The 24,923-nt window shown below is 43.6% G+C and overlaps 1 protein-coding gene across 2 annotated transcripts in view; it reads right to left on the bottom strand.

Moving 5' to 3' along the window:
• Positions 1-24,923, bottom strand: part of slc12a5a (solute carrier family 12 member 5a) — a 209,730-nt gene that overhangs the window by 42,381 nt on the left and 142,426 nt on the right. For both annotated transcript variants that reach the window (XM_015959254.3, XM_070549361.1), the window contains exons 2-3: positions 20,272-20,372; positions 19,636-19,773 (exon numbers count right to left, since the gene is read on the bottom strand). In XM_015959254.3, coding sequence (XP_015814740.1) covers positions 19,636-19,773; positions 20,272-20,372 — 239 coding nt within the window. The remainder of the gene's footprint in view (positions 1-19,635; positions 19,774-20,271; positions 20,373-24,923) is intronic.

The following is a 24,923-nucleotide window of genomic DNA, read 5'->3' as shown; positions in this document are numbered from 1 at the left end:
TTATTGGTTTGTGCCCCCCTGGTGAAGTGATGCAATATGTGTGTGTGATGCTCGTGGATGAAGCACCGGCACTAACTTCTTCTACTTTTTAATGGCATAAGGAGCCTAAAGCCTAATTCATCCTTCTCCGTTAGCAACTTTATGCTCACATGCACAAGTGCTGATGGAGACGTTTTCCTTTCACACTTCTGAATTGGCACACAGTAATTCTCACACACTGGTGATGATGAGCAATGTAGCCACAGCTGCCCTGGGGCACACTGACAGAGGCGAGGCCTGCCACACACTGGCACCACCGGTCCTTCCGACCATCGCCAGCAGGCAAGACGGGTCAAGTATCTTGCCCAAGGACACAACAGCAGCATTCTCTGGCGGGAGCTGGGGTCGAACCTGCAACATTCCAATTACTGGAGAACCCGCTCTACCTCCTGAGCTACTGCTGCCACATTCTTCAATCTGCTCTGTATCTGCCGCTGTCTTTGGCTCTGGTTGAATTTTTTTGAGTGGGAATGGTGGAAGTTAGGGGAAGCCACATCCTGACCAATCACAGGCTTGCAGTCACCCTTGCTTTGGACAGATCATTAGAAAAGTGTGCTTTACTCTGAGAACTATGAACTAGGCTCAAGTCACACTCATTTACTTTCACACCATGGGTCTGCAGAAATAAGAAAAAATAAATGCTAGTCAATGAGCCTAAAAATGTTATTTTCTAATCCCGTTTGTTATGTGCCATGGGTTTCACATATGATGTCTGTGGACTTTAAAGACAGATTTTGAGGCCAAGAAGGTGCTTATTGTGAAACGGCGGCAAAAGTAATTTCAATTTTTGTGTGAGAAGACATATAGGACTACAAATGTGTCTCACTATATTAACATCATCGACAAAGAGAAGGAAATGGCTGTGAGTTTTGCAAACTTCGAATCCTTCTTCCTGGATGACAGAAGGAACATTAAACGTGTAGAAAACCAAAACAAACAATCTGGCCATGTGGTAAGTAAGTGAGAATCTCCAGTGATGTCATATATGCGACATCTGATTTGTAGTCATATTATTTACGGACTTTTAAAAGCTAACAAATCTCAAAGTTCCCGACAGTCATAGTCAAAACTCATAATTATTTTTCATTTAAATTGAAGCATGCATGATTCAGGAAGTTAGGCAAAGTGATGTAGAAAAAAAGCTTTTATAGCCCTGCGCTATGAATGCATCACTTGTTCTGATTGGTCCTAGCACTGTCCAACTGCATAGAGTTTGAAAGACAACTGTAGATTCTGCGCCATGCCTGAGCTCTAGTCGATAAGTCATTGCCAGACTATATATTTGCATCTTTAGGATGGCTTGACAAGCTAGTTTCTAGAGCAGACCAGTGAAAGAAAATCACGGCAGCACTGAGAGCAGTGTTTTCCAGCCTCCCCATTAAAGAGACATGGCTGGACTGAATGAAGAGTTTATAAAAACAGAATCACTTCAACAAGAGGGTGACATGTGCATTTTTAGATTAAAGTAATAAGTTGGTTAAAAAATACTTCTGAAAAGGTTGCCATTAAGTTTATAATTAAAAAGTATATTTTGATTCTGGATAATTGTTCTTCAAAGTCATAAAATTTTACTTGGCTAACATTTGAATCTAAACATTGCATTATCTGACGTTACACCTGTGGTTTTTCCTCATCACTGGTACAGTTTTTGTACTCGAGTGTGTGTTTAGCTCCGTCTTCCACCAGGTTGAAAATGGTCCGATTGGCCCACCACATCCTCTGCAACAAAATTCTCACAGCGGGGCATCTTTGAGCCATCAGCCTTGCTGTGCTTTAATCAAAGATCCACATCTTGGCCTCCACAGTCTGTTCAAGGCAGCAGCTGAGAACAAACCCTGCTCATCTCCACCACATCCCTCACTATATGACAATGATTTACATACTCTGCTCTTCGTCTATGGTATGTAAATCAGACTGTGACTCACTCTGGCTGCTGCCTTCAGTTGGTGACAGAGAAGACTTTTCATCATCTGCTGTCAACGGCCTTAATGATGTTGTTTTTGTAGTCCATGAGGTCTGAACAGGTTCCCATCTGGAAAGTTGCGTCTATGTTTGCTTTAAGCGGAACATTTCCAAATTTAACATTGTTAGTGAATGTAATGTTATGAATCTAACACTATGTTGCCGTACAGCAAGAAAGTTGCAGATTCACCCAGGAACACCCAGCTGCAGTCTTTCTATGCATGTTCTCCTCATGCGAGTGGGTTTACACGTCCCACATTTGGTTCTTTTTTAAAACACTGATATGGTTTCTCTTTACCTTGCTGATGGTTTCGTTTGAGGCTGCAAACATCTTCGGAGCTGACGGTGGCGTCACTTCCTACTCCGTTTATCCGCAGGCAGCAGAGGATGTTGTCGCCCTCTGCTGCCCGCTCTCCCCTCTCTAAAGATGCAGTCCCATGCGCGATCCAATGAGTAAACTCCATTGTCTCTGTTCATGGTCCCACAGCCATGTATCCTTATCTTTATAGCTTCCTTTATCCATCTTTTGTATTTCTGTTGGGGGCGGCAGAGGGCGACAACGTCCTCTGCTGCCCGCGGATAAACAGAGTAGGAAGTGACTCCACCATCAGCGTCAGCTCTGATGATGTTTGCAGCCGCAAACGAAACCATCAACAAGGTAGAGAGAAACCTTATCTGTGTTTTAAAAAAGAACCAAATATGGAATTAGAAGACAAACACAGCAAGAACGTACAAAAGGGGTTTACGCATGTACGTCTATTTCCTTCACTAGAAACATTCATATTTGGGACTCACAATTTATTCATTTAAGCAGCAATCCAGATTTTATCCTCTTCAAGATGCATACATGTTAGAGCAGAAGAACAAAAAAACATGCTGGATACCAGCCGTCCAGGACTGAGAACCCCTGACCTGGACTGATGCAGAGCTGGTGACATTTATTATGAACAAGAACGTCTTTAAAATATATTTATATGAATAAACAGCATAACATGAGAATAATAGCTGTAAAACATGTTTGGTTTGTTGGCTGGCTAGAGCTGCGCGTTCACCAACAAGAGGTTTCCGGCTGTAATCACAGAGGTAGGGAGAGGAACTCTAAATGGTGCCCCCTGGAAAAAAAACCTCTGGATTTCTTCTTTAATGCCACAAAAGCAGGTAACAACACATTAATGTGCATGAAGATTTACAAAGAAAATGTTATTATTATTGTAAAAAAGGCCACAAACTGTCATATTAATTAGACATATTTTTGTTTGCAAACTAGAGCTAGAGAGAACCAAAGACTACCCACAAAGCTTTTTCCGTCTCCAATTTTGTCCTGTATGTCCCACCAGCTGTAATTAAAACACTGAGTTTTCGTTGGCAGGTCCTTTAGGGATTTGGTGTGTACCATACAATAGCAGTCAGGTGTTGCAGGCAGACAGGTACCCCTGTGGTCAGCACTTTGCTGTTTCATCTGAAACTGCTGCTGCTGCAGTAAGCAGGTTGAGGCCAGTCTTAACAGGTTGGCTATTAAAGGAAAACCTGTGTGCATTTAGAAACTGTAGATTACTACAGAGTAATACATCTAAAAGAAGATGTAGATTGTTTTGTTGGTGGGATTTAGTGGCTCCACATCGAGAAGAGCCAGCTGAGGTGGCTCGGGCATCTGGTTAGGATGCCTCCTGGATGCTTCCCTGGTGACGTTTTCTGGATACCTCCAACAAGGAGGAGGCCAAGGACACGTTGGAGGGACTATGTTTTTCGGCTGACCAGGGAACCCCTTCGGATTCCTCCGGAGGAGCTGGCCCAAGTGGCTGGGGAGAGGGAAGTCTGGGCCTCTGCTTAGGTTGCTGCTCTTGCGTCTGATCCCGAGTAGGCAGATGAAAACAGATGGATGGGATTTTGGAGAAGTAAATGTGACGCGCACAAGGTATGCAGTCACATTTGTTTTCTCACTTTTGTAATGGAAGTTTGCCGATATCTTGGTTGCTGCATTTGAGTTAGGGGAGCATGAGAGTTCTGGCAGGAATGAATCATTTCTCTGGTTAATTTCCAAGTGCATATGGTTGTGGAGTGTGCCACCAGGGGGCGGTGTAATGAGCAGTTGTGGCTTCGCCAGGTGGAGGCACCCTTCTTGTTAACACGTTGCAGCTCTCATACAAGGAAGCAAGGCTGCGTCAAACCCAGTTAACTGCCTGCTGTCTCCTCATTTCTCCCGTTATTCAGGTAATAATCTGTAAAATATACATAAAATTACACGTCACATGACTGTATATTGTTCTGGCGTTGTATAGCCAATTTTTGAGTGGGTTTTTCGTAACAGTAGACCACGTTAAGAGGCTGGTTAAGCTGTACTCGTCGTCTAAAGGCAGACACGAGTTTCTGTAATGGCGGTGCTCCACCTTCACTTATGTTCTGACTGTTAAAAGACAAAGTTAAACCCGAATTTGAACTTAAAGAGTGTAGCAGCTCAGACACTATTGTAATTGTAAACGTCTTTGTTTAATTGAAAAAAAAAACGTTTTTTTTTTTGTAACAGTATATAATGAGATTTATATTGTTATTTTTGGATATTTAAGGTTCTGTTTTGGAATAAAATATGTAGAAAGAGGATTGAAAAGCAGGCCAAGCAACAGTAAATCGAAATGCTATTTCAATTGAACCTCAAGTAATAAAATAAGCTTGTTTACCATGTAGAGAGCTACAAGTGACCATAGAGATAAAAGTACTATTTTCTGGTAATATGTGTGTTAGTCAAAGACAGTACATATTTTATTCGACCAGCTGAATTTGATGAGACCTTCAAGGTCATAGTAAAATGATGGAATGTTATTAAATATAGTCCAGTTTGGTTATGAAAAAGACAAAAGAAATGTAAATGAAGAGATGCTGTTTTGAATATAATTTTTGTAAATAAAATACAAGGAAGCAAGGCTGCATCAAACCCAGTTAACTGCCTGCCGTCTCCTCATTTCTCCTGTTATTCGGGACATTTCTTCTGATGCGGGTCTGCCCCCCTAGACCGGACCCGTAACATAAAGATACGCATGATGCTGACCTTCTGGACTGGTGGTTTGAACAAAAGACATGAAACAAGTCCAGATCTGAAAACAAAAATGAGGTTGTGCTGGTATTTTTGTTCTGTGTCATGTACCCAGTGTCTCACAGCTGATGTAGACAACAACCCTCATCTACTAAATGTCACTTTCACCACTTGTTTTGCAACACAACAGCAAAGAACAAATGAGCAGACCTTCTGCACTGAGCTGCAGTGTGAGTGCTTGTGGAAGCTGAGTGATGAATTACAATCCAGATCCAACAATAGACCAGCTTTGAAAAACTGTTTGTCTGCTTAGAAATCCTGCTTGTTACATGAGATGTGCAGATAAAAAAGACTAAGAGGGCTTATACTGAATTGGAGATCCTGAATGTGATAAAACACCTCTGTGGATTTGGGAAACAGAGGCCCAAATACAAAAATCTGTTAAGCTAATGGATTCATGTAATGACTTGATATTGAGAAATAGCCTGAAACAGATGGAACGTCTGTGTATGCACTGAATTATTGACCCAGTGGGGAGCAAAAAAGCTGGATGCTTATTGAAAGTCCCTTTTCTATTTTCCTTCAATTTGTGTATCATTAGCTTGTTTGTGGACAGGGAAGGCAGACCCGACCAGCATCTGCGTTCATATGGTCGCGCGCGCACACACACACACACACACACACACACACACACACACACACACACACACACACACACACACACACACACACACACACACACACACACACACACACACACACACACACACACACACACACACACACACACACACACACACACACACACACAGACTGGGAGTGTGTTTAATGGGCCAAGAGCTAGCAGTGTGATGATTCCCCTTGAGATTGAGCCACCGAGAGCAAAAGGAACACAAACTGCTGCAGAGCTACAGGTAGGCCAGAGTGGCACCACTGAACTAGGAAGGAACAGCTGCCCAATGACCCCCTGGGACATCCAGTCAGCCCGCCGAATGCACGGCTCAGGTGCGCTTTACCAACAACAATATAAAGTTAATACATTTGCTGTGGACACCTATTTCAAACTCTGGTGCCTGCTGCCTGAACACGTAGCAATAGCTCGACTGGATGGCAGACGCCACTCCAGCTCTTTCCAAAGGTGGTGACTCACAATCCAACAGAATTATTTGTGAACCCTTTGCTTTAAAATGTAAAATCTATTCAAATAAAATATGGAATATATCTAAAATACTTCTTTTAGAGAAATAAATAATTGGCATCATTTTGCTAGAGGTTCAGGAAAATTATGAACATTTCAGATTTTAATTTCAGTGACAACATCCTGGTTTATAGTTTTATTTCTGAACTCGTTCTCATGCCACAGTATTGTAAAAAAATATTCCATCAACTTAACAGAAAACGATTAGCAGGGCAAGCTATCCTATATATGAGAATATACAGTTTAGCCACAACCCAGATCGATCTCAGTCGTGGGGCGTAATCTACGGTTGTCTTTTTAACCCTAATCCTCGCCATATACCATCAAAGAAGAAGAAAATAAATTTTTTTTCTAAGGAAAGGACTTAAGCACCTCTATGAGTTCTTGACTCAAAGAAAAGTCCAAGTTTAAATAGCAGTCATAACAAATAAAGGCTTGAAACTGTTTGATTTGCATATAATGAATCAATCTCATTTATTAGTGTCACATGAAATAAATAGACTTTTGCTTCAAATTCTAATTTTTTGAGCTTCACCTGTAGTTTTTCTCCGGGTTAAAAATGTTTATGTGCATTTGAAATTTGTCTACGTTTTATGGTTGGCTGTACCTCATCAACAAGTATGCAACCGTTACTTTGAGCAATTAGTGGTTTAAACATTGAAAATGTATTATTGTTAAATAAATGATGAGGAAAAAAAACTATCAGCTAACTTTAAGCTATTCTCATAACACAGACAACATGATTTAAAAAAAAACTTCATGTACTAAAAGCCATAGTGTCTACAATTATTTATCTAAGTTATAAATAATCAATTATTTGTCTTTTTAGAGCTTTTGCTTTATTTTGGCAACTAATTCTACTAAAGGTCTACAAATATTGAAAGACTGTATTTAGTTCTGGACAAAAATGTGTTGATTACTCGTCTAATCAGTACATTTGCAGTGGTCTCTAGCAGGAATGAATGCCTTGTAAGTTGTTCTCTGGGGAAAAAATACACCAGTGCACCATACCTCTGACCTTAAAAGTTTCCCACATCACAGATGAGCTTCAGACGGCAGGATTTGTTGTCTAATTTTCTGATATTTGGACATCTCGCTCCAGACTGGATAACAGCAACGCAACTCTACCACTGACTTGCAACGTGGATGTTTTATCACCACAAATAAGGAGGTGGGTGGTAGGTGTAGGAGACTATTGTCATCTTTAGCCTGCACGAAAATCTCAAAGTGACTGATTTAAAAAAATATTCATTAAATTGTTTTTTTCAGTTAATCACATTATTATTTATCTTGTAGATAACTACAGTTTATACATTTTATTCCAATTTTACCAAAACTTCAGAATTAAGAAGAAATGTGTCAGATTAGAATACAATTTTTTTAATTTTCATAGTCAAATCACTTTTTGTTTAAGGTAGAATCTGGAACCCGAACACCAAAGCGACATCTAGTGAGTGGAGGTTGTAGTTGCAACAATAGCACAAGGTTCCCAGCTGTCGGGATACCAGGTTCTCTGCTGATACGTGAACATTTTTATTTGGGTCCATCTGTAGTAGGCTTTACCTAAACTCCCTCTGGTTTTATAGCTTTTGTGGTAGTTCTTCATCTGAGAAAGTTAACGGCATCTTCTGGACTCAGAAGCAGCAGCTTGAGTTGCTGAGTCCACCGTTTTCCACAGTGCCAGCCTTGCTGTGCCAAGTGGACTGTTTGGCAACTCGCAACGGTATTGAGGGGTTTGGTGTGTCGTGCTTGTCAAAATAAATATTTGATTATTTTTTATTTTTAAATTAGCTTTAAAAATACTGTACCTTCATTCTGCACACATCTAAACACCCTGTGGAGGTATTATTAAAAAAATATCTTTATATTAAAATGTCCTTATTCAACCTTTAAGGTTGTAGAGTCATCAAATGAGGACACAAGGTCTCAGGAGTTATGGTGATTAATTTATATATATACAACATGTATTTCTTATTAGAACAAAATTACACATTCTTCTGTATTTCTACAGAAAGTATAAATAATCCCAACATTCTCCCCTGATTGGGATCCATTCTTTAGAGTTTCAAGAAGAATAGAATCAAAAACAAAAGTGAAATCTGCCAACCTGTCTTGGCGAAAAACTCAATGCCTCTAAGAATGACTCACTAAAAGACTTTTTCCAAGTGTCATGAATGAATCACTCCAATTTGTATTAGTTTTATGTTGGAGATGAGCATGTTGCTTTAAAAAGTCTGCTGACAGAGCTAATGTTAGTGTGGGATCACATTATTGAATTTATCATGAGTTAGATCTTCTGATGTTTACTTTTGGTTGCAGACCAGCACAATCAGTGCATTTGATGATTAATTCATCAACTTCATGATACATCAAAGTCATGCTTTATATGCAACATAGATGTTGTGTTGTTTCTCAAGAGAAGGACCCGCACTTTCTTCAATTTCTGGTAGAGACGGAGGCGTGAAGTGGAGCGAAAGTGGTCGGATGAGGGGAGGGAGTGGGCTAATGAGTGAGGGGGAGGCGGATTGAGAGCTTGTATCGCCATCTCCACGCTCCATTGGCCAAACAAGAGCTGATAGGGCAAATGTGTTTCTGCTCAGGTGTGCTGAATTATTAAACAGACAGCAAAAAGAGAGGCCGCCAAGCACCGGCCTCCATGACCGGCTGTGGGTGAACCAGTCAATCTGTGGTCAGGTTGGTGAGTGTATGTGTGTGTGTGTGTGTGTGTGTGTGTGTGTGTGTGTGTGTGTGTGTGTGTGTGTGTGTGTGTGTAAAAGCCAGCAGTTATCTGTAAAACAATGAATGGTTTAGCCTCTGAGGAACTGAATACTCGCCAGCTCCATAAAGGTAAAGAATAAATAAATCTACTCGCGTTAGAATATTCTAGATTAAAAGTCTAAAAGCCTCATGTGGTAACTACCGTCTGCTGTGATAATTCATTGTGGCTGTTCTATCAGATCCAAAACTAAATGATTCCTTATCCACTAATCCACATGTTCTGCAGAACGGAGGGGTCTGCTAAGTATTACATTACATAATATAGTTAAGCAGTTGTTAATACTTTATTTAACTGTTTTTTATTGCTTAATAATGCACTAAGAAACACTAATAAATTAATCATTTTTTAGCACAAACTCTTGGTTAAAAGCTGGTAATATTCCAAAGGTGACACATTGTTTTAGCTATTATAAAGTGAAATATATTTGTTATTTCTCTTTGCAACAATAAAATAACTAAACTACCAATCAAAGCTAAACCAAAGAAAAATGAACGATCAAAACGGCTAATAGAAAATGAGTAGAGCGTAGAACTTCTGCTGAGCCTGTTACCTCTGACTTTGAGGTAAGTGAATAACACAGAGCTGTGAAATTCCTATTTAGGGTTGCAGTAATAAATAACACAAATTGACAATAACCGGGATTCATCCTTGAGAGGGCTGCTGATGGGAATACCGATCTGGTACATCGGTCTAATGAGAGGTGCAGGATGTGAGGGGGGAGAGGTTAAGGGCGAAACAGAGAACGGGATCATAAAACACCCAGAAAGAAACAACATTTATGTGAGGGAACATTAGGCTGTAAAAGGCTGAGACAGAGAGCGTATGGACAAATGTTCATGGAGTACTCAACTGAAACATATCTTGAATGAAACTATTGAAGGACACACTCTGTATGCATTTCATTTCTGGTCTTCTGGACATTATAAAGCAAATCCTGATGGATCTGGCCGTCTGGTTGGGGTCTGGGGTGGTGGATTGCTTTGCTCAGCGTTGGGCGGGGGAGCCTGCTCATCAGCACCCCAGCAGAAAGGGTCGAATTCTGGGAACCGGTGATAGTTGTACCCTTTGTGCAGCAGTACCGGGACCAGAGGGAATAGGGTGTGTATTGGGAGTGTGAGTGGGTGTCTGGCATGCATTTTTGTAAGTCTTAAATTGTATGTGCATGTGTGAGCATGAGGGAAGGAGTGTGTGACTGTGTTTGTGTATGACTGTATATGTCAGGTGGGGCCTTTGACTCCTCCCTTCTCCTGGGACTTCTTTTGATGCTATACATCTTTGCCTCCCCTCCCCCTGCCACACCTGGTGTGGAGTGTGGTGCGTTGGTCTGCCTGAGTGTTCGTGGCTCCTGGGTCAGTGGGCTTAAGATTTTTGGCATCTGCCTGATAAATCCCGGTGGCTGCCTGGTGGGGTCTGGGTCCCTGGGCTCTGCTGGGTCCACGGCGGGGCTGGTCGCACCTGGGTCCCAGGTCGCTGGAATCCATGCTCGGCCGGCTGGGGGTGGGAGGCTGCGGGCGGGCCATGTGTGCTTGCTGCTGATATCTCCCGGGGCTCTGCAGGCTGTGGCCCCCCGGGGCAATCCTCTGCACCTCTCAAAGGGGGCAGGGGCTTTTCTGGTTGCAGTATCCCTGCGGTCCCTGCGCTCTGGGGCAGATCCTGGATCTCTGGGACTTTGAGCTCCCTCCGTCTCCTGCACATCTTTGGGGGGCAGATCTGTGGCCCCTCACACTCTATTGGACGATCCTATGGAGAAACCTTACATATACAAGTGCGTGTACGCACACATGTGCTCCCATGGTGCTCTCATAAGTATGGACTTGGGCACGTTCAATACAAGTCTTAAGGCTGTGGTGGGCACTTAATGCACTGTGATTTATTATTGTGATTGTTCAGTAAAACAATGTTGATTTTATATTTCCTCATCAGGTTGACGCAGTGATAGCTTGCTCCTGTTGTATTGTCGTGTGTCCCTTTTCTGCAGGTCTAGAAGCAGACCCCTGTTCATCGTTGTGGAACACCCAGCCACCCACCCACCCACACACACACACCCACACACACACACACACACACACACACACACACACACACACACACACACACACACACACACACACACACACACACACACGCACACATACTTCCTCTTGTTTGTTCCTTTCTCTTTCACCTCTGTCTCCGTGTCTGGTTGGAATTACAAAGCATTAAAAAAACAATAACAATAAAGTTTTAAGTATCAGGTGTGATATCAACAGCAGAAGCTTTGGTGCTCCACCTGAGAGTAAATCTGTAAGGCTTGTCGCCAGACAGGACACGGGGGAAGAAAAAAAAAGCAAATCCTACTGCACAGTTTTTATTGGATTTGTTGAAGCAGCCGGTTATTGAAAGGGATTATTACCTTCACTAGGTTGTGATTTATGTGTGCGGCTGCATCATGTTATTAAATGAAAAATAGCCCGCTGTTAATTATTTTTCATTGAGGCTTTTGTTTGCTTGTTTTTTCAATACATTTGCAGTGATCTCTAGTATAAATGAATGCAATGTGAGTTGTGCTCCTGTGCACCTGTTTCAGGAAATAGAAGTTAGCCATTGTAGTGGGTCACAAATCTGGAGTCTTACTCATTAATATTCATGATATTTGGACATCTCACCTCTGTAACGACAATGCAACTCTTCCATTGTCTCCTGTTCTGCAACGCTGATGTTTTATCGCCACAGATAACACAAGCCTCAGGGAGTTCTGCCCTGTTGTGGAGTTGCTTATGCTAACAGTTAGCTTCTAATAAATAAGATACACTCTGCTCTCTCCTTGCTGCAAAAATCAACAGTCTTCCTTGTTGTGAGCCAATGTGGATGAGTCCATGAATGTTAATTTACAGTGTATTTAATTGGTTTCTGTGACTAACACAGGAAATAGGGGCAGAACAGTATTTTCACATGTAGCCTGTATGTGCTCCTCCTTGAACTGTCACCTTATCGTGGTAGAGGAGTTTGAGTGCCCTAATGATCCTAGGAGCTATGTTGTCTGGGGCACTTTGTGCCCCTGGTAGGGTCTCCCATGACAAATTGGTCTTAGGTGAAGGGTGAAAACGTTCACATGATCTTTCATAGAGGTAAAGTCAAAGAGTTGGAGTACCCGGCCCGGAGGGTTACCAGGGTCCCACCCTGGAGCCAGATCTGGGGTTGGGGCCCGTGAGCGAGCGCCTGGTAGCCGGGCTTTCGCCCATGGGGCCCGGCTGGGCCCAGCCCAAACCGGATACATGGGCTCATCCAACTGTAAACCCACCACCCGCAGGAGGAACATGAAGGGTCCGGTGCAATGTGGATCGGGTGGCAGACCAAGGAGGGAGCCTTGGCGGTCCGATCCCCAGACAAGAAAACTGTTTTTTGGGACATGGAACGTCACCTCGCTGGCGGGGAAGGAGCAGGAGCTTGTGGCAGAGGTTGAGCGGTACCGGAAAGATATAGTCGGACTCAACTCGACACATAGCATTGGCTCTGGAACCCAAGACCTTGAGAGGAGTTGGACACTCTCCTTTGCTGGAGTTGCTCCGGGTGAGAGGCGGAGGGCTGGGGTTGGCTTTTTGTTAGCCCCAAGACTCTCTGCCTGTGTGTTGGGGTTTACCCCGGGGGGCGAGACGGTAGTTTCCCTGCGCCTTCGGGTCGGGGAATGGGTCCTGACTGTTGTTTGTGCTTATGGGCCAAATATCAGTTCAGAGTACCCACCCTTTTTGGAGTCCCTGGGACGAGTGCTAGATAGTACTCCATCAGGGGACTCCATTGTCCTGCTGGGGGACTTCAATGCTCACGTGGGTAATGACAGCTTGACCTGGAGGGGTGTGATTGGGAGGAATGGCCTGCCTGATCTGAACTCGAGTGGTGTTTCGTTATTGGACTTCTGTGCAAGCTGCAGTTTGGCCATAACGAACACCATGTTCGAACATAAGGATGCCCATCGGTACACTTGGTACCAGGGCAGCCTAGGCCGCAGGTCGATGATAGACTTTGTAGTCATATCATCTGACCTGCGGCCGTATGTTTTGGACACCCGAGTGAAGAGAGGAGCAGAGCTGTCAACTGATCACCACCTGGTGGTGAGTTGGATCAGATGGCAGGGGAAGATGCCGCGTAGACCTGGCAGACCCAAACGCATAGTGAGGGTCTGCTGGGAATGCCTGGCAGAAGAACCTGTTAAGATGGTCTTCAACTCCCACCTCCGGCAGAGCTTTGACTGCGTCCCGAGAGCAGTGGGAGGCATTGACTCCGAGTGGGCCTTGTTCCACTCTGCGATTGTTGAGGTGGCTGTTGCTAGCTGTGGTCGCAAGGTGGCCGGTGCCAGTTGTGGTGGCAACCCCCATACCCGCTGGTGGACACCAGAGGTTCGGGGAGCCGTCAGGCTGAAGAAAGAGGCCTACAGGGCGTGGCTGGTCTGTGGGTCTCCGGAGGCAACAGACAGGTACCGTATAGCCAAGCGGGGTGCAGCAGTGGCAGTTGCCAAGGCAAAATCTCAGGCGTGGGAGGAGTTTGGTGAGGCCATGGAGAAAGACTATCAATCGGCTCCAAAGAGGTTCTGGCAAACTGTCCTGTGCCTCAGGAGAGGTAGGCAGCAATTTGCTCACACTGTTTACAGTGGGGATGGGGAGCTGCTGACGTCAACTGAGGCTATAGTCAGATGGTGGAAGGAATACTTTGAGGAGCTCCTCAATCCCAGCTCTGCGGATTCCGAGGAGGAACCAGAGCCGGGAGACTTGGGGATGGACTGTCCAATCTCGGGGACAGAAGTTGCTGAGGTAGTCAAACAACTACACAGCGGCGGAGACCCGGGGGCAGATGAGGTTCTTCCTGGGTATCTCAAGGCTATGGATGTTGTAGGGCTGTCATGGTTCACACGTCTCTGCAACATTGCGTGGTCATCGGGGGCAGTTCCTGTGGAGTGGCAGACCGGGGTGGTGGTCCCCATCTTTAAGAAGGGTGACCTGAGGGTGTGTTCCAACTATAGGGGGATCACACTCGTCAGCCTCCCTGGAAAGGTCTACTCCAAGGTACTGGAGAGGAGGGTCCGATCGATAGTTGAATCACAGATTGAGGAGGAGCAATGTGGTTTTCGTCCTGGCCATGGAACTGTGGACCAGCTCTATACCGTTGCAAGGGTGATTGAGGGGGCATGGGAGTTTGCCCAACCAATCCACATGTGTTTTGTGGATTTGGAGAAGGCTTATGACCGTGTCCCCAGGGGCACCCTGTGGGGGATGCTCCAGGAGTATGGGGTTGGTGGGTTTCTGTTAAGGGCCATTCAGTTCCTTTACCAGAGGAGCGTGAGTTTGGTCCGCATAGCCGGTAGTAAGTCGGACCTGTTCCCGGTAAGGGTTGGACTCTGCCAAGGCTGCCCTTTGTCACCGGTTCTGTACATTACCTTTATGGACAGAATTTCTAGACGCAGCCGTGGTGTGGAGTGTGTCGAGTTTGGTGGCAGGAGAATCTCGTCTCTGCTTTTTGCGGATGATGTGGTCCTCCTAGCTTCATCCAGCTCTGACCTTCAGCTCTTGCTTGGTAGGATCGCGGCCGAGTGTGAAGCGGCTGGGATGAGGACCAGCACCTCCAAATCTGAGACCATGGTTCTCGACCGGAAAAGGGTGGCTTGCCAACTTCGGGTCGGGGGAGAGGTCCTACCTCAAGTGGAGGAGTTTAAGTATCTTGGGGTCTTGTTCACGAGTGAGGGTAGGAGGGATCGGGAGATCGACAGGCTGATTGGTTCGGCATCTGCAGTGATGCGGACGCTGAGCCGATCTGTGAAGAGGGAGCTGAGCCAGAAAGCCAGGCTCTCGATTTACCGGTCGATCTACGTCCCAATCCTCACCTATGGTCATGAGCTTTGGGTAATGACCGAAAGAATGAGATTGCGGATACAAGCGGCCGAAATGAGTTTCCTCCGTAGGGTGGCCGGGCTCAGCCTTAGAGATAGGGTGAGGAGCTCGGACCTTCGGGAGGGACTCGGAGTAGAACCGCTGCTCCTCCTGATCGAAAGGAGCCAGTTGAGGTGGTTTGGGCATCTGGTCAGGATGCCTCCTGGACACCTCCCCGGGGAGGGTTTTCGGGAATGTCCTGCCGGCAGGAGGCCCCCGGGTCGACCCAGGACACGTTGGAGAGGTTACGTCTCCAATCTGGTCCGGGAACGCCTTGGGGTCCTGCCGGAGGAGCTTGTGGAGAAGGCCGGGGAAAGGACGGTCTGGAGCTCCCTAGTTGGGATGCTTCCCCCGCGACCCGGACCTGGATAAGCGGAGGAAGACGACGACGACGACGCCTGTATGTGACCAATTGTATTTAACCCTAACCCCACCCAAACCCACTTCCTCCAACACTATATTTGTCTTCCAGAGATACATTACCATATTAAGTGTAGTAAGTGCTCCCTACAGTAAAACACCCAAGAGTGCTAGCACCAGAAATGACCATGCATTTATCTACTTATTAACTTACCGTGTATGACTCATCTTCGCTTGTTATCTAGAATCTTCTAGCACTGATCCATAACCAGCAACAGCCATGAAACCCATGGAACGGCAGTGAGAAAGTAACTTTTTGCTTAGAAAAAAGGCCTGCATTACCCATATTTGACCACAGGAGGTCATTCTACTTCATGCTTACATATGACGTGTAAAACAAATAAACCCTGAAAAGTGTCTTAATTTTTGCCTTGTTCTCAATCAAGGTTTTAAGTTTTTAACGACTTTCTTTCGGTCTTTTTATATATATGAGAAAACAGCAGCATCACAACTGTTCTGGTGTCTGAATTTAGTGACATCATAGAAATAGCCCCTGCACTAGTACGTGTCTTGAATCACAAATAACTAGTACTTCTAGGGATTTCATCATACAATTATTAGAATTAATTTGCATTCAAGTACAACCACGACAGAACGGTCCATTTCCTGAAAAAGTTCAACTGCATCTTGAACTCAAACTAAACAAAACTCTTCTCTTTGTTTTAATACATTGTAGAAATCTATTTTAAATTCCAACTTCTAAACGGGTTTGCTTGAGAAATTGCCGGGGGATCAGCTGTGACTAGTTTCCATCATGACCTCTGTGACCTCCAGCCTGCTGCCTCATGTCCCACACCAACCATTTCTCTAATCTTGAGCTTTCACACTGCGCCAAAGAAATGCTGCTGCCTCCGTCTACACCTTCCTCCCTCGCTCACTCATGGCTGCAATGATGAAGGCGATGGAGAATGAGGAGGGGTGAGGAGAGTTAGATGGAGAGAAGGAGGGTAGGGTGATGGGGGAGAAAGAGAGGGGTCGCTGTGTGAGTGATAAAACGCCTCTGGCTGCGTTAATGAAAAGCCTCTTGTGGCGATGGAGAGATTGCCTGTGGAATGGGTTGCTGATGGGAGAAGCAGCAGCTTGGTGCAGCATGCAGTCTAATTAATGTACAGAGTGGGTCGGAGTGACAGGCGGAGATTAGACCTATTCACAGCGATACCTGAGCTAAGGAGAGAGGGACAAGAGCACTTTACATTCAGAGAGATGCAGTCAGAATATGTGGATTCACATCTTGTATGTCCACCAAAGGTCCAAACTGCATCATTTCTACACATAGATCACAAAAAGTGCTTTGAACACCACATGAAGATTTCCTCATCTAAAATATATTTATTTTTACTAACAGTGGCTCCAGGCACATAACAGTAAATGGTTCTCCATCTATTTTCATGAGAACAATTTACAGGGCAGGAAAGTGCTGTTAGCGCTCACAGTCCTCTGTGGATCATCTAACTGCAAATTACCCCTGGAAAGAAAGGTGCTGCTGATGCTTTTGAAAGTAATGAGTTTATGCGAGCTGTAGGCCGACATTTTAAAATACATAGGAACGTTTGCATATAAAATCAAAATGATTTGCCAGCAAAATAGTTGTAAAAGATGTCTGGTTCAGAAGATGTGAGGAAAGTGAATATGTTTATATCAAGTTAAAAAAGCTCACAAGTGCAATTAGTGTCATACTGCATTCAAAATTAATTTTAATTTGTCCTAATTTAGGCATCAAATTGATAAAGAAATAACTGTTCTATAGGGCTCATGATTGTGTCTCCATCAGCGACACGGCCGCCATGTTGGCGGCCTACGACTCCTTACTTGTTGCTCGTTACTACTGACAACAGCACACTCAGTGTCGTTCTTGAGGCTTCATTTAACCTATTACTCATTTGATCGGTTAGATTATACAATCATGGTAAATCGTTGGTGTGTTGTGGGGAGCAACACGTGATCGGCAGGGCAACTTTTTCAACAGTTTCCTGCTTGGAAGCATAACCATGGAGACCAAGAATCAAACATAAAGTCTCGTTGGCTCGCTTGGATCGCAGCTGTAAGTCGACCAAACATCACCTTCCAGAGTATTTTTATTCTGGTAAGTTACAGATGGTATACATTGTTTCTTTCCTTCAACTACAACATGCACACTCAACACACACATAGGCTACACACACATCAGTAGGTGAAATGGCAAAGTTCAGAAAATGTTGTGCTAACTAATCAAACCTGTGGTTTCCAATAAAAAATCATACTGCCAGCTAAATACTATTTTGAAAATACTGTTTTACAGCATATTTTATTTTGACAATCTTCATTAATCAGGTAAAAATATATCAACGTGTATTAAGTGCTTCTGACGAAGGCCAGTGTAGCTGAAACTAGTAGACGTGTTTTTATTCGATTAGCCATGGAATATTAAACACTTTTTACCTATTTACATTCTCCTGAATGCTTCAGATATTTTACTCTCTTATTTTTATTTATTTTTTTTGCAATCTTCATTAATGATAAGCAAATTCTTTACTGATGAGGCTGAAATCTTTAGAGGAACGTGTAAATTCATTGGTGGTTGTAGGGGCGGGGCCATAGGAGCGTTGCCCCCTTCTGAAATCTGATTGGCTCTCTGAAAATGGTGATCAGATTATAGGTGGGTGCAATTGCAAATCCAAACAGTAGTGGCACTAAAAAGCAAAACAGGAATTTCCAGTGTTAAATCTTGTGAAAGGACATTGGACTAATAATTGACCCCTCTATAAATATTGCCACCGCTTGTTGGCCTCATAATCAGAAAATCCTGGATCCGACTGCCACTGAATGAAATATATTTTTATGAGCAAGAAAATCTGAGCAAATCGTTCTTTTGAACAATTCATAAATATTGTAGAAGCCAGTAATGCCTACATGTCCTTCCTCTTCTGTCACCTGAGACTGTGTTTCTGCTGGATTAATCTGGGGACAGAATCTGATACTGTAGACAGACCACCTGGATCATCATCTGTGATTTACTATACAAAAAACGTAAAAAATAAATGCAGAGTGCCTGTGACTCAGGACAAAAAGTACAGAGAGGAGTGGAAAAGTGACAGATACAAAAAAGGAACAAAAGCAGAAAGTGAAGAAGAACATCAGACTGATTAGACACCTGGTAAGACAGATGCATCAAAGGTCAAAGAAAAGCTGTCAACCTGTCACTGCTGTGGATCTTAATACCTGTAGTGTGTCTCACATCCCACGAGCTGCCTCTGAAGTCACAAACTTCTGGAGGTATGGCCTGTCACTCAGATTTACCATCCATCTTTATTTGCATTTACACGGCTTATTGTTTCTGCATAAATTACATTTACAAATATTCAGAATCATAATGTCCTCTAAGACAGAAAAATGTTCACTCAATGTTTATCAAGTGTTGAACCCCTTCCTGTTGGCGTCAACAGCTGAGAGCGGAAAATACCCAGGGATGATGTGCAAGGAACTCATTAGCGAGTGGCCTTTAGGAAGCAAACCCAGTAGCTGGAATTTTTTAATATCAACTGAAAATGACTGACAAGTTCTCAGCTGGATCAGTTTTAACTGGAGCTCCAATCAATGTTTTCACACAACGCAAAGAAACCTAGCTTTCTGGTTTCATTATCTTAACTTATGTAATATGCAAACCTATACTTGGCAAAGCTTAATGACCGTCCATGAAGCAACAAGAATAAATGAACAATCCTTTCTAGCAGAGCAGGTTCTCCCAATAGCATTACCGCTCTAAAAGTGAATCCTGCAGAAGTCGTGACGAACGCGGCTTCAGACTCAGCAGAGAGGTAGATTGATGCAGTAGATTTGTTTAAGGAGAAAATAATGTCTCATAACAAATGGCTGGCCTTCAATTGAAGACAACTTTAAACATCAGAACAATTCTCTTATCTGTTTAGCAGCTCATACTATCATTCGTCCATGATTCATCACTACTGCACTGCAGAAACATTACACTCCTTTGATAAGCTGCAGAGCTGATGGTGAGAAACAAAAGGCTGGCTTTAAATAGGTTCATTTTTCTTAATAAACTGATGAACATCTTAGTGTTGATGAGAATTACATGAGAGTCTGGAAATGAGTTTTTCCTAGACTTTAAATTATTTTTACTGCATTCGCTGAAAACACTTCCTGTTTTAGCAGATATCTGATAATCAGACCCGTAAGGTTAAAACGGCTCTCAGAAGGGTCTATTAGGAAACAAGTTGACGTTCTGCCCTTGAAAATGCACTTTCACAGTGGCAGCTTCCAACCTGCACTGGTCAGAAACTAGTAAAATACGTATAAGGAAAAGGATTTTAAATACCTTGACTGGTTTCTTGCGTGCTGACTCAGCCTCATTGTTCTCTGCCTCCTCGTGTTCCTTGCTACCTTGAGGCAGATTGGAGTAGTTGGCCAGGCTGCTGAGAAGAGACGAGACCATGGGACTGGTGTCCATCTCCTCCTGCAGAGATGCCGACAGACGCATCATTAAGAACTTCCCCAACCTGCCATTTGAACTCACAAAGGTTCCTTAGATCATCTGATGTACTGAAAGAGATTTTTTCATACTGTTACCTCAAACTCTTGACACCAATGAACAAGAACAAAAACAAAAGTGTCCACACAACAAAATGTTTTTCTCTTTCAATCTAGAAATCCCACAGAGCATACTATGTAAATATGTTTGTGCAAAGCTGAGGCAAATTGTTTTGTTAAAGTTATTTTTTCCTGCAACAGAATGAGATCTGTTTGCAAAAAGTCCCGGTCCCTGCATGCCCTTCACACCATAATTACCCTCATTAATCGATGTCAGGGCCCTTATTCAATCACCAGATTCACTCATGAAAAAGAGTATACCTCATTTATTTGGTTTTGTGTGTGTGTGTGTGTGTGTGTGTGTGTGTGTGTGTGTGTGTGTGTGTGTGTGTGTGTGTGTGCACGCGTGTGTTTTAGACTGTACCTCAAACAAGGCCATGTTCTTTCCATCGTATTGTTGGCTCTTTTCTGCAGCGGCATCACTGCTGTTGATGAAGGGGCTGCTCTCCTTGGGGTTACTGTCGCCTGGAAGACACACAAACAAAACTTTTAGATTTAACATAAAATAGTTTGAATGAAAAGAACACATCTGTGAGAGAGTTGAGTGGAAATAACACTTTGCAAGCAGACATCTCTCGCCTGAAAGTGCTTGCATCTACCGTAAATCCTCTAATACAGGCCCGGGCCTGTATTTTACTCAAACTCATCAAGCTTCAGGCCTTTATTGGAAGGAGGGCCAGAATTAGAGGCAGGCCTCAATTTCTACTTGAGCAAAATGAACTAATGGTTCCCTGGAGTTTCCGACAATTAAAATTGCGCCCACATTTTTAAAGTTAAACACATTTCTTTTAACAACGGTAGTTTCTGCTTCAGCCATCTCCCCCCTCCCCCTGCGCAGCGGCCGCAAACTCACTGATGCACCTGCAGCCTCTCAGAGTTCCTGCTGCTCTAAACATTAAAATAATTTCATTTTCTGTTCCTCACTTCTGATTACCTTCAATGGTGTCTGTTTGTTGCAACCACCAGGTACAAAAACTAACTTGTTTTTATTTGACGATTTTTCTGTCCTGTCTGTTTATTATCTTCCTGCATCTCCTCTCAATCCTAAAGAAAAACTGCTACCTGGCTTCATATATATTCACCTTATGAGTTACCTATGAACTGCAGTTCTAAAAGATCTACCGACTGCAAAAACAGCAGAGTGCTCGCTGCTTGGCGGCCGCATCAGTGATCGGTGCGTCACCGAGGACAAAACAGGTGATGCGCCCCGCTCCACAGCAGCGAAAAGCATCAGGCACAAATAAAAGAATAAAAGACAGAAAACATAAAAGGAAATGAGCCGACATGAACGATCGCGTGTTAAATAAGTTTTTGAGGTGGCGACACCTGATTTGATAATGTTACTGTGGCCGTGTTCAGGACGCAGATGTGTGGAGCGCATCAACAATCAGAGCTTTGCATGCACAAGCTGGTTAAGGTTAGGATGGGGGTGAGGGGAAGGTTAAATTGCAAGAGGGTAAAGGTCACAATTTGGTTAAATGTCTGTTTTACGGCGGGTGTCAGTACCGACGCTCTGGCACAGCGCGTTGCCTCCCGACGCGCAGGAGCTTGTCACCTGCTGACAGCACAGCAGGCTGCTGACTTTTCCGTGGACTGCATCTTGCCGGTCATTATCACGTGACAGCGACTAGTCGATGACAGGCATAAAAAGTCACTATAGAGCAGTGAAGTCGACTAGTGACTAGTTCATACAAACCCTACTGCTCCCCAGAGTGTTCTGCAGCATAATCAACACGTTCTGTTTGAACTTGATATCAAATTTTCGCCTCCGCTTCATCTCCGCACGGTTAAAGTTACCCTCGCGGTCTATCACTGGCAAATCAAAAGTGAGACGGATGACACAACCGCCCCCCGTACTTGCTTGTTACCACATTCCACCCGGCAACAATAAAAAACCGGCCATTATTCACCTCTACCGACTCCGACACCGGCCAAAATGTGATACCCGGCAGTTAATTGAATACAGGCCAATATTAGAGGATTCACGGTATGTCTGTTTCATGAACTGCCAAATTCATTTAAATAAAAGTGCCAGAGTGTTAGTAAGAGTGGAGTAAATCCAAATCAAGATGGCCACGACAACCATTTGCCCTTTGAATGCACAAAAAAGACTTAAACACAGTCAGTTCTACAAATATTGAGCTAGGATTTTGTCTGGTAACAGCGAAGAGTCATCCCTACCAACACAGATGAAGAAAATTGTCTATCCGGTTTGTTGCTTTACAGCCTTGGCACCAGTTTGATGGAGTCAACATGGTTAGGATGGCAGTTGCAGTCTGTTAGTCTTAATCAACACACAAAAGACTAAAACTAAAACATTTTAACAGATATTGTACTAGAATAGTTTGGGGTAGTACTGTATGTGACAGAGTTATTCACAATCAGTACTGTGATGTAGCGTGAGATCATGCATCACTATGTTTGTCAGATTTGACCAAAATGCTACAACTATATTGTTTCAACTTTCGTTGGAAAGCAGCTGGGTTTATGTGCACTCCAAAGGATCCTAAAAATATATGAATATAAACAGGTATAGGAAGTCAGCCCGGTGAGGAGAGGATGCTTGTCATCTTTGTAAATGCTTACTGTCACAAATGTAGACAAGCAGAATAATACCCAATGCAGAGTGGATCAACAATGTGCACAACGCTACAGAATCCATATGTGCATGGGAAAAACACAGAGGGAAATATCTCAGTCTGTCTCTTTCTATGCTGACAAAACTCCATCCCAAGTCTGAACTGGCTCAGCATCGAGGCATCATAAGTAAGGCTCTCCAGCTTGTTCACCCTAACAGCTGAGAACAGACAGCAGTGGGATGTTATTTAGGTGACAGCTTGCTTAAGGCACCATGGCTCAATCTAGAAGCATCTGTCTACAACTTCCTGGGCTCAGGCTGAGGGCAGAACTCAAAAACAAACAATTTCTTCAAACAGGAAGTGCCGAAAAGGCAGCATCTGGCTCTGGGCAGGTCTGTTGATTTTCATTCTCTGGGGTCATCGACAAGCTTGTTGATCTCAGACACAAAACTATGATGTCACAGTTTGACAGCACTACTGTAAAATGCACATTTAAAGACCAAGTTCATTCACTTTTTCAATACATCTGCAGTGGTCTCTAGTGTAAATGAATGCCTTGTGTGTTGACCTCTATGGGTAAAAAGCTGTGGCACTCATGTTTCAGGAGCTAGAAGCCAGGTGAGTAGAAGATAGCAGGTTTTGGAGACTTATTTCCTGATAATCGGAAATCTTGCCTCTGATTGGGTAACAGCAGCACAACTCTATCACTGACTCTGTTTGCTCTGCAATGATGATGTTTTTTCTTAACCACAAGTCTGAAGGAGTTCTGCCATGTTGTGGAGTTGCTAATGCTAACGGTGAGCTTCTACTAGTAGTTCTCTGCTGTTTTCTGGATGTTGAATCAACACATGGTTCCTCGTTGCAAACCAAGATGGTGAGTCCATGAATACTAATTTTAAATGACACATGCAATGACTTTCATTTGTAGAGAATTCCCCCATATTTTCTATCAGTGGTCAATGCAGGAAATAGGGGTAGAATACTATTTTATCATTTAGCGCGCATCATATTCAGAAAATAATAATAAAATAAAAATATAAGAAACGGGTTCTCAGTGAACTTGCTCTTTATGTTTAGTTGTTTCTTTGATTCCATCATTTCAGTTTTCTTTTCTAGACATTTAAATTTCCTTAAAGCAGAGGTATGACTTTGATGACACATGTTTGGTTTGGTCAAACTAGTGGGACTGCTGTTAGTCAGACTGAAGAATAAGCTGAATTAGGACCAGGAAGTAGGCTATTGGTCTGACTGTGTCAAAGACAAATGCATCCCTAATATCAGTCAAAACTTTGACTGGGTCTAGGAAAAACACACCCCCTATGATGAGAAACTTGCACTAGTATTAGAAATGATTGAATTCAGAAGCACTGGCCACCAGGACCAACAAAGGTCTCGGTGCAGAGTAAACTGTCTCATTTGCACCTTCGAGCATCTCTCGAGGGAGACGGCAGATTGCTCTCCCTCTGGCTCCCAGGCTTGTCTTGGACTGAACGCTGCTGAGATCAAGTTATTTAAAGGCACGGTGTCGCAGCCATGTTGGACACCGCTAACAGATGGCACGCTGTTCTAAAGAGACGGAGCAACAGGGCCACTCAAAAGGGGGGCACGGAGCGAAGGCGGCAACATGCTGGAAGTTTCTTGAAGACACAAAAGAGAAGAAAAACTCCTTATTACAAAGAGACAGAAGACAGGAAGGAGAGGATGCAGATGAGAAGATGGAGGGAAACAAAAAGGTGGATGTGAGAGAGGAGAAACACAGAGAGACAAAGGCTCAGGCAGAGAAGAAGATCTGAAGTGGGAACCCGCAGAGGGCGAGTAGAGCCACACACATCCCTGGATGTAAAATGGAAAAGCTTCTGCAGCATTTAAGGTTCAGCTCACTTTGACCTGCAGGTTAAAATAAACACTCCTGGAGAAGGTTTTTCAGAGAGTGTGCATTATTTAGTCACTTTCAGCTTTTCCTGAGACAAATACCATCATTCTCTCATCACACCCAGGAATGCAAATGAAGAATTATACAGAAGAATCCATAAAGTGCACCTAACTGTCCAGACTACCTAGCTGCTGCATTTATCTTCATCCTGTAGCGTCATGAATGTCCTGTTTTTGACCTGAAGGCCATGATCTGCTGCGTCTGCTCGAGCAGAGACATAAAGTCTCTGACACAGGCCTAATCTACATGAGATATTGGCCAAGGTCTTTCATGCACTCTGCTCATCTGAACTGCTTCACCTCTGTTACAGCTCAAGACGAAGACGAAGAACTCTCTCTTGATAAATACATAATCAAACAACTTGGTAATTACCAATAATAATGTGAGCCCAATGTTCAATCAATCTGTGAAATGACAATGTTATTACTTGATATTATAATCCTGTGATCAGTAGTATTTTACAAGTAATTATAATCCTGGACATTTGCACTAGACACTGATGAT

The sequence above is a fragment of the Nothobranchius furzeri genome, chromosome 3, assembly GCF_043380555.1.
Source record: "Nothobranchius furzeri strain GRZ-AD chromosome 3, NfurGRZ-RIMD1, whole genome shotgun sequence".
In the NCBI taxonomy this organism is placed as follows: domain Eukaryota; kingdom Metazoa; phylum Chordata; class Actinopteri; order Cyprinodontiformes; family Nothobranchiidae; genus Nothobranchius; species Nothobranchius furzeri.
Note: the sequence above shows the minus strand (reverse complement) of the source record. Positions and strands in the feature narration are given on the sequence as shown.